Source organism: Pseudonaja textilis, chromosome 4 (assembly GCF_049901715.1).
Source record: "Pseudonaja textilis isolate UNSWEBS1 chromosome 4, rPseTex1.2, whole genome shotgun sequence".
NCBI lineage: Eukaryota > Metazoa > Chordata > Lepidosauria > Squamata > Elapidae > Pseudonaja > Pseudonaja textilis.
In genome coordinates this window covers 49,059,422-49,077,800 of record NC_141993.1, presented here as the reverse complement: position 1 = coordinate 49,077,800, position 18,379 = coordinate 49,059,422, and the positions used below count along the sequence as shown (strand labels likewise).

The 18,379-nt window shown below is 35.5% G+C and overlaps 1 protein-coding gene across 2 annotated transcripts in view; it reads left to right on the top strand.

Annotated features, from left to right (window-relative positions):
* FBXW4 (F-box and WD repeat domain containing 4) overlaps positions 1-18,379 on the top strand; it is a 72,545-nt gene that overhangs the window by 1,838 nt on the left and 52,328 nt on the right. For both annotated transcript variants that reach the window (XM_026701162.2, XM_026701163.2), the window contains exons 2-5: positions 4,996-5,091; positions 7,153-7,338; positions 8,145-8,277; positions 10,284-10,378. In XM_026701162.2, the coding sequence (XP_026556947.2) occupies positions 4,996-5,091; positions 7,153-7,338; positions 8,145-8,277; positions 10,284-10,378 (510 nt within the window). The remainder of the gene's footprint in view (positions 1-4,995; positions 5,092-7,152; positions 7,339-8,144; positions 8,278-10,283; positions 10,379-18,379) is intronic.

The window sequence follows — 18,379 nt, the reverse complement described above, 5'->3', positions numbered from 1 at the left end:
AGATCTAAGTTTAATCCTTAACCTTTCAGTACATGATCTGAGCATAGGGATTGTTCAGTAGTGGGAAAAGCCCTGGGATGGAGCCTACGCTAGGCCTTCTAGGGCCTCGTCCACCCCTGAGGCACCACCTGGGCCCCTTAATGATCCATGTGTTTGCTTAACAGTCAGATCAGGTGCAGCATACAGTCTGGGGCTGTTAAGCAAGGCGATCTTGTTTAATGGCCATTACCATTTGTGATTGTAATGTGGAGGCTCCATTACAGTTGTAAATTGAGGACTTCCTGTATATACATTTTCAAAAGTATATTAATAGTTTCTATTTGATTTATGATATTGCTCCCCATAGTCCACAAAGAAAAACAATCTAGTTTGCTTTTAGGCTATTACAAAATCTGTTTTGGGGAAACATAATTTTCTAACAGCTAAACAAATTGTTCAGTTTCTTTACCTCTTGCTACTACTACTTATATCTCTTCTTATTTGGTGCCCGCTACATATGTTGCAACTACTTTGGGAAATCCCACAATTATGATATTACCAGTTGCAAATAGGCATATTATTTAATATGCCGATATAATGTAATGTACTTTATTTTGGATTACCATACATATGAATTTAGTCATTGTAAGGTCGTGGTTTTTTGCTTCACAAACATGTCATGGTTTAACTGTAGTTAAAACAAACTTAGGTTTAACTTCATGGCCTAGATTATAGCTTAGCCAGGTCTTAATCAGTTTCATCTGTTTCAGGCTGTATTCTTATTCACTGAAATGGAGATTAGAGTTGATTATAATAGATTGTAGGAGAATTATACATTATTATTAAAACCCTCAAGCAAAGTCATTGGAGTACAAATAGGAGAAATAATGAATACCTTATTAAAAATGCACATTGCTAATCAATCATTATATGACACTTAGAATTATATGCCGTTTAGAATGACAGCATGTGATAAGATACTTCTTTCCCATAGGGTTAGTGTGATGTTTTAGGGTGTAGATAATGTAATATATTCATGTATAGTTTTATTCCTATAAGCATTCTAGTAACCTGAAATAAATATAGACTTGTTTATTGGGTTAATAGTACCAATATATGATGGAGATAATATTAGCTAATAAATGCTGTTTGAAGTTACATGTTGAATGAAGTGAATGAATATGTAAGGCTCAGAAATGTCAGGTTAAAATATAACGGGAGAAAAAAACGCAGAATAGTTAATATGAAAGATGCTACATTGTAGTAGTTGATCATCATTATAACAACTTATTTTACATCTATGGTTAAAGCTTATCTGTTTGAGTCTTATAATTTAATGGATTTTAACTTTTAAGTTTACAAGCATTCTTGGAGAGTAGTATATTGCCATTCCCACCATTCCCATGAATACGCAACATACCTATAAACTACTATGTCAGTCACTATTTTTCTCCCAATATTTTTCTCCTTTATTCATCTGCCATATCACCTAGATTGGAGTTCAGACATTTCTTCTGAAGGTGAAATATCAAAATACAACTGTCAGACTCCCAAATGGAAACATTTGCCTTGAGTATGTTGACATTTAAAATCTTTCATGGCTTGGGTCAGTAGTAACTAAATGACTACCTAGCAATTTTCTACGTTGCCACATATAGAAATAACCATTTCAGAGACTGTATGTATGCTGACCCTGTAGCAGCCTCCCTAGATAAGATATTCTATAGTCACCTGACTTTGATACCCATCAGATATTTTTTTTAAAAAAATCCTTGCTTTTTTTCTAAACTATTGTACATATGTTCTTTTTATAAATTTGTGTCTTTTTGTGTGTTTCTCAGTCATGGAGCATATAGTTGAAGGGCAAAATGTAAATAGTCATAAAATAAAATAACTCCTTTAAGGAGGGGACATTGAATAATATTTTTCAATTGATTCTCTGGTATCTATGTGACCAGGAGAAGACTTCTAGGTGAAATAAATCTATATGTTTTGTGTAAAGCTGATCCCATGCAGAGGAATGCAGTCAAATTATAATGGTGACAAAGTGCCGGAAAAGGGAGTGGAACTGAAAAGTAAGAATAATTGAGCCACAGGCAGTGGGGAAAGAGCTGGGAATACTGGTTTGGCCAGGCCTCAGGGCCAGGTTATACATTCTCCCATGCATTAACAGCCACAAGAGATCTTTGTTTAAAGGGGGATTTCCCCCCCCCCCCATCTCCTGGGCACTTTGTCATTTTTGAAACAATAGTAGTGCTTGGGAAAAGAGGTAAGAAGGATAACTGTAATTTTTCTACAGTGTCATTTAGTGGTCTTTCATGTGTCGTAGTTACAAATGTGGTCTTAACTGAATTCACAAATAAACCCTTAGTCATTAGAATATACCAACTCATCCTTTAGTAATAACAATAATAAACTATTCAATTATTATCTGATTTAACAAAGCAAGCCAAACACACAGACGTGCAGACACAAATCCAGAATAACTTATTATGAATTAAGCCCAATAAGCCCAATTGAACGTAGGATATAAATATGATCACACAGCCTATGCTACTTATTTTATGTCAAGCAAATTTTCAACACAGTGGAAAGGGGTTCATTGTTAAACAGGTTGGAGATGACATAAAAAAAATATCAAGGCCATGAAAATTAACATACAACTTTCACTGTTTTGAATTGGCATGTTTAAAAAAATACGCTATGAAATAAATATGATTTTAGTTGTCTTAAGACTTACCACCCAGTGAGCAATGCTTAATGTCCCTTTAATTCTAACATAGCCTTATTGAGACACAAAAAGAAAACAGTTTAAAAGCACCACTTTGTGTGTGTGTTTCTATTGTTTTAAATGTATTATTCATGATTTTTGAGGTCTGTCCAGTGAGGCATGAAAAGAGCTTTTTCTTTGTTATCCCTCACAGCTAATGGGAAGTTAGAGATCTTCAATTCAGCGTCATGTTTGACGGATGGAAAATCTCCAATTGCAGCCTTTTTGTTTGTTTATTTGGCAGCAGAGCCTAGTTCATGTTTCCACTCCTACTTGTTTACTTATTTACATACTTCTATGATTATTTCTGTGATTGTGTAGAGCAGGACTAGTTCTAGTATTGAATTTCCAGTTTAATAAAGAAAGAAATATGTCACAGAAAACTGCTATGTATCTCTCTGCTTTAAAGTAAATCTGTGATGGACAAGGATAGATGAATTATGTTGAACTATAAATGCTTGCATTTTGTGTTGTACTTTGTAATGGCCTTGGGAAGCAAGCTTACTTAGGGTAGTGGCCTTGAAAAAGAAAGTATTAGCCACTGATATTCACTGTTGCAATCTTGTTTTAAAGGGTAAAACTAGAGTAATAGAAAGTAGATTTTTGTATAAAAATTTGTACAGAAATGTTGCATGCAGAAGTGAAGAATTGGTCTAGATTAATATTACTTTTGCTAGACTTGCCATAAAGATTCTAAAGTTACATGTAATGATACGGACTCTCTCCCCTCCAGACTATCATGGAAAATCTGAGAATTTTGGTTGAGTTCCTGGAAGGAAATATTTAGAATGATAGTGAAAAATATGTACAAGGAAAGCCTGGAATGTCAACATATTTGTCATTGGATCAACATATGACAAAATGAGCATTATTGGACAAATATAAGTCATTGTTACAAGTAATTTTGAGGCCAAAATTTAACAATAAGGATGTCCAGAATAATAGGAGAGGAAAGCGTAAAGTAAGGGTAATGAACGATGGAACATGCAGAAACACCTGCTTAAACTAGACTGTTGAAGTTGACTGTAGCTAATTAGCCTGAACTCACCTTTCTAGCTTCATGTGAACAATATCCTTTCAAATTTGTGTTAATAATAAACAGCTACGATAACTCTAGTTTTGCAGCTTGCCAGGAATTTGAGGGGTCGGTGACCAAGAGCTTGGTGAAAGAATGCACAAAGCCTTGATAAAAACATTTCTGAAGGTTATTCTCCCACTCTTATATATGCTTTTAAAAGTAGTTTGATTTCATGCAGAAGATTTAGAGCAGGGTTGTCAAACTTGGGGTCCGCGGGCCGGATACGCCACATGCTGGCCACACCCACCCCTGTTTTAGTGACGGGGAAAGTTGCAATACGTCACGTGATGATAGTGTGTCATCCCGACTTTGACACCCCCGATTTAGGGAATGCTCATTCTTTACTTTGTTAGTCCATCAAGTACTAAATTTAAACTCTGACCTCTTGATAGTGCTGGTTAAACAAAACCTCCTTGATGTGTGACTGATTTTTTTCATTTTTCATTTAAAAATAAAATGCTGGTTTCCTTCCCTCTGTACTCTTTTGGGCAAGTCCTGTTTGCTCTGAACCAGTCTATAGCTTTGAGCTATAGTTACAAATGTATTCCTCTGCATGAGGATTCATTGTGAACCACATGCTTTCAAATGAAAATAAATTGTAAGCAGTGACTTGGAAAACAGGAATGAGAAATGACCAGGAAAAAAAGGTCTTAAGTTTAATATTGACCAGAAAAAGAAGTTGCCCAGTTTAATAGCCAGTTTATTAAGTGGATCCCTCCCATATATAATCATATATAACAATTTTAAGCACTGATAAGACACATTCTTTTTCAAATTCACATTTAAAACAATTTTAAATAAAGATACACCCAGCTTCCTAAAATGGTGCACCAGAGTGTCAGAAGCATATGATAACTATGGGCAGAAATATTGTTCATTCACATTTCTAAATTAATGGAAAATAATGAGATGCATACAACAAAATCTGCTAAATTACTGTACAGTCGGTGTAATGTGTTAGAAAATTTCTATCTGGAAAATTTCAAAGAGTTTAGTTGCTTGTATACTAGGACTGCAAGTGTATTCTATTACAGTAAAGTAGATTACATTGCTTTTCTTTTCCTTTAAAACCTGGAACTGTAATAAAATCACCAGTTCTTTAGGCCGCATGATAATTTTCATGGAGTCCTATCAGACCCTGACTTTAGATTGTCTTTTCTTCCCACAGAGTGTTAGGAGTCCCAGTAAAAGAAAGGGTCAAAGTTTCTCAGAATTGGAGGCTTGGTCGCTGTCGAAGAATTCCACTCCTCAGATGGAAACGCAAGCAAGTGATTCCTTTTCTTTCCTCACCCTACTATCTACAGCTAGAGTTACCTTTCTTTGGAATTCATCCCATTTTTGGCCTCTGTTGGGCTGTTACGTTGAATTTGGACATTTTGCAATTGCTTATTGTAAGGCTCTGCTAGCTTATATCACTAATATTTTTCTAATATTCCAGTTCTCAATACATCCTTAGTTTTATGCTATCATTTTCCTGTTACCTAAATGCAGACAGCGGTGATTATTAATTTTAAATAGGACTGAGTAAAGGCTAGTAAGAAAATAGCCTCTTTCATTACTTCTTGCTTCCAAGAAAGGTAAAGATTTTTCCACTACAACAAATAGATGGATTGATGGATAGAAGGATAGATAGAGAAAGAAAGAAAGAATTTCAGGTAACAACAGACTTTTCCATAAATAATAAGACAATATTTTCTGTTTCCCCCAAAATAGGTATTTACTATTATCTGTAAATTAGGTTATCTTTTGTGTGAATCTGTGTTGGGGCTTGAAAAAATTCCATTTGCTACTTAACGATTATTCAGCTTTAAACTCATACAGGATATATTATGTATATCTATGTGCGTTTGTGTGTCTGTGTGTATATTTGTATGCCTCCGTATCTGTATTATCTTAATGCAAACATTATAGTATTAACCTAAATTGGCAAATGTGTCCTTCATTGCCATTTTTTCACATTTTTGGTAGTTGTATATATTTTTTTCTGCTGGAGCAATCTCCCATAATGCCCCTGATCATGTTTTGTAATAACAAAGCTGGCAGTTAGCATCAAGAAATGAACAATTCTTTAAATTGTGTTTCTTAATATAGCATAGGAAATTGAGCAATGAATCAGCAGCAGGAAAACACTATTAACTGATTTTAACTATTTCTTTCAAAACTTTCAACCCAAAGTCTTGGATATTGATTGACCATTGCCTCAAAAGACAATCATATAAACCATTTTGTCTGTAACCTTGACAAAACACTCTGGAAAAATTAGAATTTATAAGATTCAATTTTAATAAATTGTAGTGCTGCTCATGAATTATCTTCATAGTCAATTCTTGGTAATTTGATGAATTGATTGAAAATGAATTCTGTGCTGTAAAGGGAACAGTGAACTTCATCAAGTTCAAATCCCAAATCTTCACAAAGTTTTATTAATATTTCAAGAGAAACTAGTATGCTTAGGGTAAAAGTCTTATATAATGATAACGACTTTCCCTTGTTATTAAATGAAGTAGATATGAACCATTAAATGCTATAAATAATCTTAATTGATGAGATCTATATATTTTAAAAGGAACAATTAAACTGGTCCAGACCATTTTGCGACTTGTTAGGTTGGTATATTATTTCTTTTTTAGATTACTTTCCACTTCCTATAATGAACCACTTTGTTGCTTTTAATTTTTCTTGCAATATTTGCCTTTATATAGAAGTCTTCTCTGTCACAATATTTTCCAGTATATTTTTTTCTGCTTGTTTTCACATCTTTTGTATGGAAAGGCTCTCTTGCCTACCGTATTCACTGCTCTCTTTATAGCATAGAATATTTTGTTTTAAGTTTGCAAAATAGAAGCATAAATACCCTCCTAAAAAGGAGGTTTCTTCTTAATTTGAGTTGATTTTATTGGGATTAATACAAAATACAGCATGAATGCTTTAAGAAAGGACAAATTTGAAGTTCTAAAACTATAAAGTGCTAATTTAGGATTTCGTTTCACTTGCATTTGAAATCAAACTGATTTTATGTACACCATTCAGACTAACAGCTAGATTGAATATCAAGTCTCATTCAGATGTTGTACTTTACCAATGTTATGGTATGGTTTTAGATAGAAAATGCATTTAAAGATCTGTTAGTTGCATAGCAGATTACAAATATATATAACGTTTGCATTCATTTTTATACATTATATTTTTTGTATTTGGTATGAATAAATATTACATGAAACCATTACCAAGTGGAAATTGACTGATTTATTTATTTATTAAACATTTATATACAGTTACCCAAATCACACACACTGATTTCTATTTAAAATATTTTCTTCTCCAGTTTAATGCCCTGGATGCAGCTAGATGGTGATTATCTCTATCTATCCCAAGCAGAAGACATCCACCTTTATTGGCTCCACCCTAAAGATACCAATTTGTTATGGTATCCTCAGACAGTTTTTTCTGGTCACCGGGAGGATGTGTGCCGTTTTGTAGTTGATAATGGCCATATTATCAGTGGAGGAGGGTAAGTTCCTTGTTGAAGAGAAACTGGAGGAGAATGAAGATTGTTGAGTGATTAGCACTGATATATAGATGAACTAGAACAGGAAGAAGTGACTTTCAGAACACCTGAATTGTGTGATTGTTATGAAGAGAGCTTTATAGTAGCGAGCTATGTACTGTAGTTCCTTGCCTCTTCCTGTTACACCAACATTCAAATAATTGTACCAATAAATAAGATGTGTATGGAATATATAATACTGAAATAAAGGAAGACTCTGAATTTTATTGAATAGGTATATAAATAACCTGATTTTCTCTGTGCAAAATAGAAATTGAGTTTGCATAATAATGCAGTAATCTTTATTCTTTGAAAATTTGTCATCAAATGTGTCAACCTATATCTGTATAGGCTGGTAATTTGCATGAAATTAAAACTGTAGACCTGATTTTTAGAAAGAATATATACCCTGTGAAAGGTATATTTTAAGATCAATTTGTAGACATCTTTTTGTATACAGAATTTATTAGCATTTTAAATATATACTGAACAATATGTTATTAAACTTGCATACTCCTGATATCTCTACTGTAATCCCAGCTAGAAGAATAGAAGAACTATTCTTCTACTAATTCCCTTTTCTGCTGTAATTTTGTGCATATCTAGTGACTGCAGTCTAGAATAATTTAAAGCAGAATCAAATAAATTGGCTTACTTATAGAATAACAGGTCCCTCATCTGGATCTGCGCTTCATCATATGCTACAGTATTACATGCTGTATGATCTTATCTGAGATGGTAATTTTCTTGCTTGTGATTTCATTTTTTAGAGATGGGAATATTGCCTTCCATAAACTTAATGGTTCCTTCAGTTTTAAGATCCTTGGGCATCAACAGGAAGTGAACTGTGTGGATTGCCAAGAGTCTATCGTTGTGAGTGGTTCTCGAGACAGAACAGCAAAGGTGGGCACGTCCATTATACTGTATATTTGTGGTATCAGGTCAATGTACATAAAGACAGTTGATGACTGCGACCAATATGTACTTCTTATATTTAACTTTGCAAACAAATAAAAACCCAGTGCCAAAGTCCTGCTAACTCATAGTCCTTGGATAAAGGCACCAACTGTTTAGAAACCCAGCACAGAACAGAATATTTTATTTGTTTCTCTTCCTTAAATTTCCTAAAGATGGGACAAAAATAATCAAAAATCAAAAACAGATTGGGAAACCATCAGTTTGAAGTGTGTGCATCTATTTTATGTGTGAGAGCAACATTGTAGTACATTTATTAACAGGAAATATCTAGCTTGTTTTTTTTTAATAGTATACTATTTTTAATAGTATTTCTTGATCCAGAAAAGTACTGGATCAAGATGGCAATGTAATCATTTTCTTTAAGTATGAATGTATTTCTTAACTGCGACACTCATAATATGTTACAACATCTACAGCATATCTCTTAAGTGATTTGTATAGTCCTAAAGCTTTGAGAACATATGATGTTTTAGGCCTCTGCAATGGTGAAACTATGGAGGGGAGCAAAAAACAAGAGGAAGAGTTGCATAACATTTTCTTCATTTTTTTAAAATTTCCTTCTTTCTATTTCTCCTCCCAATGCATTGAGATAATTATTTTTAGAACCAGGATTTATTTTTATCACTTCCTATATATAGATCAGAAATAATTTCTGCATTTACTGAAAAACAGTTCTGTGTAATTTGAAAGTTTCTGTATTTGTCTCCAGAAGCTGTTGTAAAAAGCATAGTTAAATATGTGTTACTGTTACAGCATTCATATGATATGAAATGGGACAGTAACCCAAACCATATAACCATATTTCTGGAACTTGTCTCAAGGCAGCATACTTTAAAATGGGCCATTTTCTATTCGCAGTTCATCTTGGAGGATTTTACTGACTTAACAGAACTGTATAAAAGCATACCCAGTGTTCATGAGAAGATAGATAACTATTTAATTATGATGGATGATCCACCATGCAGAATTCTGTAGCATCCAGTGTGCTTACTCTGTTACTCTGAAGTTGAAGGCATCCCATGACCTTGGGGGCATTTTGAAAGTCATAGAGAATTTTCCTTTAATTGTTTTCATTGGTTTTTTTTTCAAGGCAGAAATGGAATCTGGCTCAACTAACACTCTTCAAGCCTGATCCTTATGAGAAGAGAATTGCTTTTATTTTTACCCTGACATTTTCCTTGTGTTAACTCCTAACTTGAAGGGAATCCCTATTAGGTCCCCTAATGGGAGCTGTAAGTGCATTGGGTGCTTTGGAAGGATAGTGAGTGTTGATTAGGGTTGAGCTTTGAGTAGCTGCTAATGCACATTCCACATTGATAGGCACCAGATAGCATGCTCCTAGCAATATTTTTAACCTCGATGAGATAGGGATGCATTAAAAGAGCTAATTTTTTTCTGCTGCTTTTGCTGACATTAGGTGCCAAATTCCTCCCTGACACTGAATAGCCTGCAATCCTAAGCATTATCAATGTCAACAAACAAACACAAATAATATGCCAACATTGAATACCTCTAAGATTTTGAAGGTGGGGGGAGGATAAATGGAGTGAGGAAAAGATCTTAGCATGTGAAAAGTAGAATATCAAGTTTGGAGGATGCAGAGAAATTTTGGAATTTGAAACAAGTTCTGCAATGCAGATTTAATCTACTCTGTACGTCAATACCTGTTTTTTTGTAAAATCATTCACACACCATTTTAGACTGAGAAATAATATATAATGTGGTACAATTACTATTAAGTGTATGGCATTCTATTATTTCATTGCTATAAACAAAGTTATTCTCCCAAAATCTTGTAACTAAAATAATAGAATGGAGGTTTTACATTAATTTAAGAATGTGTTCAAAGTATCTCATTGGGAGGAATATTCTTTTTGAACACAAAATATATCCACCTTATTATGCATCATTCATTCTTTTTCTCTCTTCAGGTTTGGTCCTTGTTATCGGGCAGGGCTGGGCAGTGTCTGCATACAATACAGACAGAAGACCGGGTCTGGTCTATTGCTATTAGTCCATTATTAAGGTAACAAAAAGGACATTGAAAAATCTCTCTTCAATATATGTATACCTCACATCTAATGTAATGTTTTTTGTTCATAACATTGCCTATCCTACAATAAGTAGAAGTTTGAAATATTGTGTCACAATAGAATCGATTTTATGGTTCAGAAGCCTTATTTTATAGTTACTTGTGGAGAAAAAGATGTGAGTGGCTTGAACAGTATTCCAGTTGTATATATTTTTCCCCACTGAACTGAACCCTAAGATTTGAGAAATTGAAAGTTTTGCTTTATTTTTTATTTATTTCATTTGAGATGGGGGTGAGAATAAACCTTGAAATAGTATGCAATAGTTATTTAATAAATGACCAAGCAATCAGTTCTGCTTCTTACTTGAAATTATAAAAGCAGCTTTTGTTTCAGCCTTTTCCCCAAAACCTTACTATATAGCCATTCAACGTAAGGAGTTGGTTCTCTTAATAATAGCATATCTAACCTTCATATAATACATATAAGAGCTGTACATATTCAGAATAATTTATAAAATAAGATGAAAACTATTAATACTTAGTATTGTATTCCGTCTCTCCCCCGCCCCCCACCCATTATTGAACTATCTGACTCACTTGCACAATGCATTACATCTTCACAATTTCATGGTCCTTGTGCATCTTTTCTTTTACTTCCCAATATTTTTTAGATCACTTCAATTAAGTTTGTTTATTTGTTGATGTTTATGAGTAGTATTGGATTTGCTTTAGCCAGTAATCTGATTCCTGGTACTATTTCTAAATGATTTATGGATAAGGAAGTTGTGATTTTCTTCTGCTTTGAAGAAGTGGTGTGGCTCACCAGGCTTCTTTTAGAAGGTGAAGGTTCTATATATACCTGCAACAGTGAATAATCATACAAATGTTTTATTTTCGTTTCTGCATATTTTGATGTGAGCACACATTCTAATTGAATAAAAAGCGCAGTCTCACTTCATTTTCAAAATTCCAGCATTATTCTTATAGCTGATGTTCCCATTATAAGCACTAGTTTGAAAACACATCTTTCAAGCTCTTTCTATTTCTTCCACAATTATGATGCTATGCATTCTATAACACTTAATTCTTGTATTATGGATGCATGAAGTACAGTTCTGTATTCAGTATGTCCCCATATGCAATGGATCTTTGGAAATGGGATCTGCATGTATCAATTCTAATTGGTATCGCATTTCTATTACAATGTACTGTACTGTCCAAATATTGGATTATTTAAAATACAAATACAGAGCCTTGCTAAGAAGATGAAAGTCAAAACTAGCATGAAATGAAAAATTGCATTTGTACTACTTGACCTTAGAATATTGCGATACTAAGTGTCACATTACTAATAAATATCAGTATTAATTACAATAGCCTCTAATAAACTTCAGTATTAATTGCAATGGCCTCTGTGTATATATTTTGTATTCTGTATTTCTTAAACTGACAGTATTACTGTTGAACAGTGTCCCTTCTAATTTCTAATGCTATGTGAGAAAAAAAAAGTTTTGTGCAACTTTTCTAAATAATTTTTGCTTCTCAAGCTGAGAACATGACTAAATTGCAAATACATGAAATAACCATTGTTGAAGTCTTCATATATTTCTTAGTTAAAATATAGGAACTGAAAATATAATAATTTGCCACATGCACAGGTAAAAGTTGTTCCACCAAGTCATTTTTGATTCCTGGCAACTGCCTCCAGCATTGTTAGAAGTGTTTGCCATTGCTTCCCTTCTAGGCCTCAGAGGGAATGACTAGCCCAAAGTCATCCAAATTGAACTTGTGCAGAACCAGAACTCACAATCTTCTAGTTTCTAGCTTTATGCTATAACCACTACACCAAAATATCGCTATACATACTTGCTTATAACCTGCTAGTAAAAACCTGCTAGTTACTGATAGTTATAATCAGTATTGTGCAAGTACTTACAATTGTTTTTTTCCCTTTTTGGAATTTGATGTTGTAATGAAAGAAAAAATAGAAAAAAGAAAGACATTATACAAAAAGATTTGACATAGCTCCTTCTTTTTCATTATTTCCCCATTTTTCCTTCTTTGAATGTATTCTGAACTCACCGAAACTTTAATTATTAATTAAATTGAAATGTTTATACAGTTAAATGATCCCAGATCTTCTTCAGCCCAAAACTCAATAGATATTAAATAAATCTTTTGGGGAGAGAGGAAGGATACAATAATTCAGTAACAGTATAATAGAGTTGCAAGGGACCTTGGAGGTCTTATAGTCCAGCCCCCTGCTCAAACAGGACATTCAACTTGTTTTGGAGGGAGGCAGGAAATGAATGCCTCTGTTGTGCATTGGAAGCTGTGTGGTATGGAGCTGGTTGACTATAAGATTGGGGAAGGACTACCTGCCTGCTGTCCCAGGGAAAGGCCAAGCTTGCCACATGCCTTACTGGGGGAGGGAAGGTTGCTTACTGACTCTGTGGCATAGACCTAATGAATTTGCCTGTCACATTGCCCGTCACATGGTGTTTCCACTCAACCTGCACTGCTGCAGTGTCACGTGATAGTTACTGTTGCTGTTAGGATGAGATGGCAAGCTTGTGCAGGACTCCTCACAAGTTGTGAGCTCAAGAGTTTTATATGGCTACATTTATTTAAACTTAATTTTATGTTCACTTAATGTGACTCATAGAAGTCCTTTCTCTTTGAAAAAATAAGAGGCAGCTGGAGTTTACAGTCAGAGATATACAGGAATGGCGGGTTTTAAGAAGGAGCTCATAAATTTGTGAAACTGATCAGTTGCATTTGTTTGGCAAAATGGGTGAGGCTGGACTTTTTATGCTAAGTTGTATGCTTGCTTGTTTGTTGAGCATATGGACTTCGGTGGGGGGGTGCCTTATAGTGGGAGACTGATTCCCTGGTTAGATGATCGATCAATAGCTTAGTCCCAGGGAACACAGAGGCAGAAAGAGGAGAGGTAATTGGGATCTTGTGATCAAGAAAGCAAATCAGAACAAGGGTTTTAAAATGTAATTTATTTATTTGTTTTGCAAAGGAGTTAGTTGGGGCAGAAGAGTGGGGAGGAATGATTTTCTTCTGACACTAAGCATCAAGGAGTGGAGGACACAACTGCAAAATTAGTAAAAATATCATGTAGGGGCTGTCATTAAGATTAGAATTCCTAAAGAATAAGCAAATCAAGATAATAATAATACCTTGGAGATAAAAATCAACAAACAAGTTAAAAGGATAAACAGGCACCAACAAAATGGTACAACTCAAAGAAATGCAACAAGAATGCAGTTTGGATTAAGGAGGTGAATAAGAGTAAAAAACAAGCTTAAATAAAAGAACTTATAATAGCAAAGCAATGAGCAAAGAGGCAAGATCAGAAATGCTCATCAGCACCAAGTGTAGATGAACTGTGACTAAAATCCAAACTCATTTGAAGAAGGCAATTAAGACTTGGGCAATTCCAGTCATTGAATACACAGCTGGAATGGTAGACTGGATTCAAAGTAGAACTAAAAGTCCTGGATAGGAAAACCAGAGAAATAATGACCGTGAATAATGCCCTTCATCCTTTCAGCAGTATTGACAGACTCTAGGAAGGAAAATAAGTGGGTGTGGAATGTTGCAAGTACACCAGGCAGTTGAACATTACTAAAATACATCAGAGTACATTTAATATATCTGGATTTCTGTGAACATAGTCTGGAAATAAGCTCTAAAGAAAATTCAAATGTTTTGGTAAGTGTTTTTGTTTTTGCATTTCTGTTATAATATGCATTCTATCATGGTAACCAGGTAAAAGAATGGTAATGCAAAAAACAATCACTGCAACTTGAATAGTGTATTAACTCATTTTTTATTTTGAATTGCAATGTCTTTCAAAGTCAAAACTTTTGTGTAATAAACTTCTTTTAAATTTGGAGCAATGTAGAATTTTTTAAAGCCTACATTAATGGTGGGAAATTAAAACAATGAAATACTCTGGGCTCAACAGTTGAACATTTTTTTCTATTCTGTATTTTGGTATTTTATTATTTATTAGATTTCTGTGCTGCCAAATCTATTATTGTCCTTACCTAGGGCATAGAGCCTGGTTACTTGAAGGATCCCCAACTCCTGTACTATCTATCTGGCCATTAAATTGGACATAGTTGATGTGTTCTGGGTCTCTTCAGTTAGAAACGTGCCTTCAGTATTGTATGCCTGCACTCTGGAATGAGATTTCTCCTGAAATCTGTGTGACTCCAATCCTGCTGGCATTCTGAAAAGGCTTAAAGGCCTGGCTTTTCTCCCAGATCTTGGGTTAGGATGGTTGCTTATTTCTCTTTTTTCATAATTATAATAGTGTATTTTTATTCTGTTATTTCATTCTACATTGCCCATGGTACATTTGGAGTCAAATAGTGCCTAAATTGAATAATTTGCTTCCTAATTCACTTCAGTAATTCGAATTAATGAGCATGTAAGGGAGACCTGTTTCTTTCCATTCTACTAAGTGAGTACTGTTTGATATTTTCTTTGAATATAGAGTTAGAAACTAGCAGAGCAGCTCAATATTTCCAGCACCAACAGTGAACAGTCATTTAACAGATTTTTTTTTTTTATTACTGGCACAATATTAAGAATCTTTGAGCTGCTTGTTCAGAGCTCCTTCTAGAGTTTCAGGTGGTAAGCACTGAGTGAATTGCTATTACTGTGCATGCTCTTGGACTGCACACTGTTTTATCTTCCTAAGTGATGACCTGCAGGGCTGGCCTCTTGTCAGAACGCTAACGTCTCTCCCTGGAGTGAACACACACTCTCTGTCACAATATTTACCTAGTGTGTTTTTCCCCCCACTGGGTGATAAATGGAAGCTTGCAGAGTGGCTTCTCCATCAGCCACCAGGTTTGGATCACTTGCTTGTTTTATGAGACAGCTGATCCCATCGCATTTCTTTTTCCTTCCCACCCCCAGTATTAGAGACGATTAGCCACGTCATTAATTCTTCAATTTGATGGCTGATATAGCAAGGCCTGAAACACACTGCTGACCCTATATAATAGAACCTTAGCTCCTTAACATATTAATGATGGGAGAAGTTAATTAAAATTCCACAGAGAGAAGGTGTCAGTTAACCTATAAACCTGTCAGTTCCAAAAACACCCAAACAAAACAAAAACTATTGCTGCTATCCTAGAAAGAAGAAACAGTTTGTGGGGTGGGGAGCAAGATTGATATCGGGTGGATTTTTCTTCATCCAACTTAGGTGTTTTGAGTAAAAATAATTTTAAGGTGGCTAAATATCCTAATCTGGTTTTTGATTCCTGAACTTCTTTGCTCTGAATAGACACATATTTTAAACAATAAATTATTGCCTATATAATGGAGCATACATTTTAATTAATTCAAAATTGCTGATATGTGCTCTGACTGATTTTTTTTTCTTACAGTATTTTAGAACTCTAAGGATTTGTGATAGCACTTCAAGTACTTCAATAACCTTATTCTTTTATTATCTGTGTGCAAGGTTGAAATCAGAAGCACTTTGAATACCAAAATGTACACTATCATACAAGATAAGCTTGGTTGCCTCCTTGATTTCTATGGAACAGATGGAAAGAGGCAAGAAAAGACTAAAGATCTGCTTTGGGGTTTACTAGGGCTACATGTGTCTAATTTTCATCATGTCCTATAAGAGGGGTGTCAAACTCAAGGCCTATGGGCCAGATTCCGGCCCACAGGGTACTTAGATCTGGTCTGCAGAGCTGTCCTGGAAACTGCAAAGGACTGTCTTGTGGTACCTCTGCCAGAGAAAATGGACTCAGGGGGGGCCATGTGTGGGGGCCTAGGCCCTGTTTTTCCTGGCAGAGGGCTACAGGAGACCATTGCACCCCAAAACGGAGCTTGGGAGGACCATGTGTGGCTCTTGCAAGCTCCGTTCTCGCTGGCAGAGTGTTGCAGGAGGCTGTCGCAGCCAAAAACAGAGTTTGGGAGCCTGTTTACATTGGCAGAGTGCTTGGGCCACCACAGACACCCCCAACACTAGCAACATCAAGCTGGCCATGCCCACCCTGACCTCCCAAAGTCAAACACAACTCTGATGCGAAATTGAGTTTGACACCTCTGCCCTACAATATTAAGGCTTGCCTTTGGTTATGCCTTCAGTTTTATAGTATGCTGTTAACCAGTTAATAAGAGAATGCACTATTCTATTTTATGGGCTATTGTGTTAAGAGAATTTAATTTACATCACAGCTTGCAAAATTTATTGCATCACATTTTTGAAGATTCCAAATTGCACTACCAAAATTCCATAGCAAAACAATGATTTTTGGTGGTATAGTTTTTATCTTTATGCTTCTCTTGTTTTGGGATGGTTTAGGATTAAAAATAAGTATGATCTTAGTAGTTGACAACACCTTTAAAAAAGTGGCTGACAGTTGTGTTCCTAATCTGGCCTTTTGTTATCTCCCGTGTGGCATTATGAAGATGAACACTTCTTAAAGTGTAATCTCCAAGAAGAAGAAAAAATAATCAACTTCTAATATTCTGAATCCTTGTGATTTATAATACCACAAACTTTGTAATGTCCATAAGAACATCTATATCTGCATCTGCTTTGTGGAACCTACTTCCCTGTGAAGGAAAGCAAAGTAATGAGTCCCCGTAGATCATCCTGCAACATCTAACAGAGAAGTACATGCTAGAGCTGGATCTGCTTTACAGGCTGTTTTTATTGACTTTAGGTCCACCTTTGATTCAATATTGAGAGCTAGGCTATGGGACAAACTTGCCAATTTCAGTGGGTACTTATCTCCTGAGATATCTGCTACCTGAAAATTCTAAGTCAGCTTATTTTACCCCACGGTGTTTAATTTAAGGAATCATCTCAATAAGAGGAGTTAGTCAAGGCTGCACACTAACACCGTCACAATACAGGTAGTCCTTGAGTTACAACAGTTCATGTCTTGTGCCAGGGAAATCAAAAGATCCAGGCAGATCAAATGAGTATAAAAAATTTATTTCAAGCTGTAAGTTCTCTACAAGAATCTGAACTACTGACTGTGAAAGCAAATTGGCGGTAGATAAAACTGAAAGGAATTCAAGATGGTCTGGAGTTAGATCTCTTGTAGGCACAAAGGTACTCATGACTGATGATGATTTGAACCCTCCCATGGGCTCAACTGATCATCTATAATTCTGTCATGCTTCTGTCGGAGCCCGAGGAGGAAGATGAACAGCTGACAGGGAGTGGGAGTGAGGCTCTGTTGGCTGTGGAGGAAACTGGGGAAGGGCAAAGTCCGGCTGGGCAGAGCAGGGGGGAGGTAGAACAAGGGAGTTCAGAGGAAGACCCAGGCTCACCCCCTCTTCATCCTAAGGCACGCAGGGAGGAATGGAGCAATGTGGGTTGCGTGGCTTACAGGGGAGGAAAGGACCCAGCTGGACTTTGCCCTTCCCCAGTTTCCTCGAAAGCCAACGGAGCTACAGTCCTGCTCCCTGTCAGCTGTTCGTCTTCCTCCTTGGATTCAGATTCAGACAGGGGCATGACAAATTCATTTAGTATTTGAAGTTGTAATAGCGCTGAAAAAAGTGATTTATGACAAATTTTCACACATACAGTCATTGCAGTATCTCCATGGTCATGTGATCAATATTCAGACGCTTGGCAATTAACTCATATTTATGACGTTGCAGTGTCCTGGGGTTCTGTGATCACCTTTTGAACTTTCTGATAAGCAAAGTCAAAGAGGAAGCCAGGTTCATTTAACAACCATGTTACTAATTTAACAACTGCAGTGATTCGCTTAACAACTGTGGCAAGAAAGATCATAAATGGGGCAAAATTCATTTAATAACTGTCTTATTTAGGAACAGAAATTTTGTGCTCAGTTGTCATAAGTTGAAGACTACCTGTAACATACAATTTTTACATAATTCTGTCATTGATTATCAGAACAACCCAACTCCTCCCACCCCGAATTAGTCCACAGACACTTACCCATGATTTTAAATGCTAATTATGTTCTT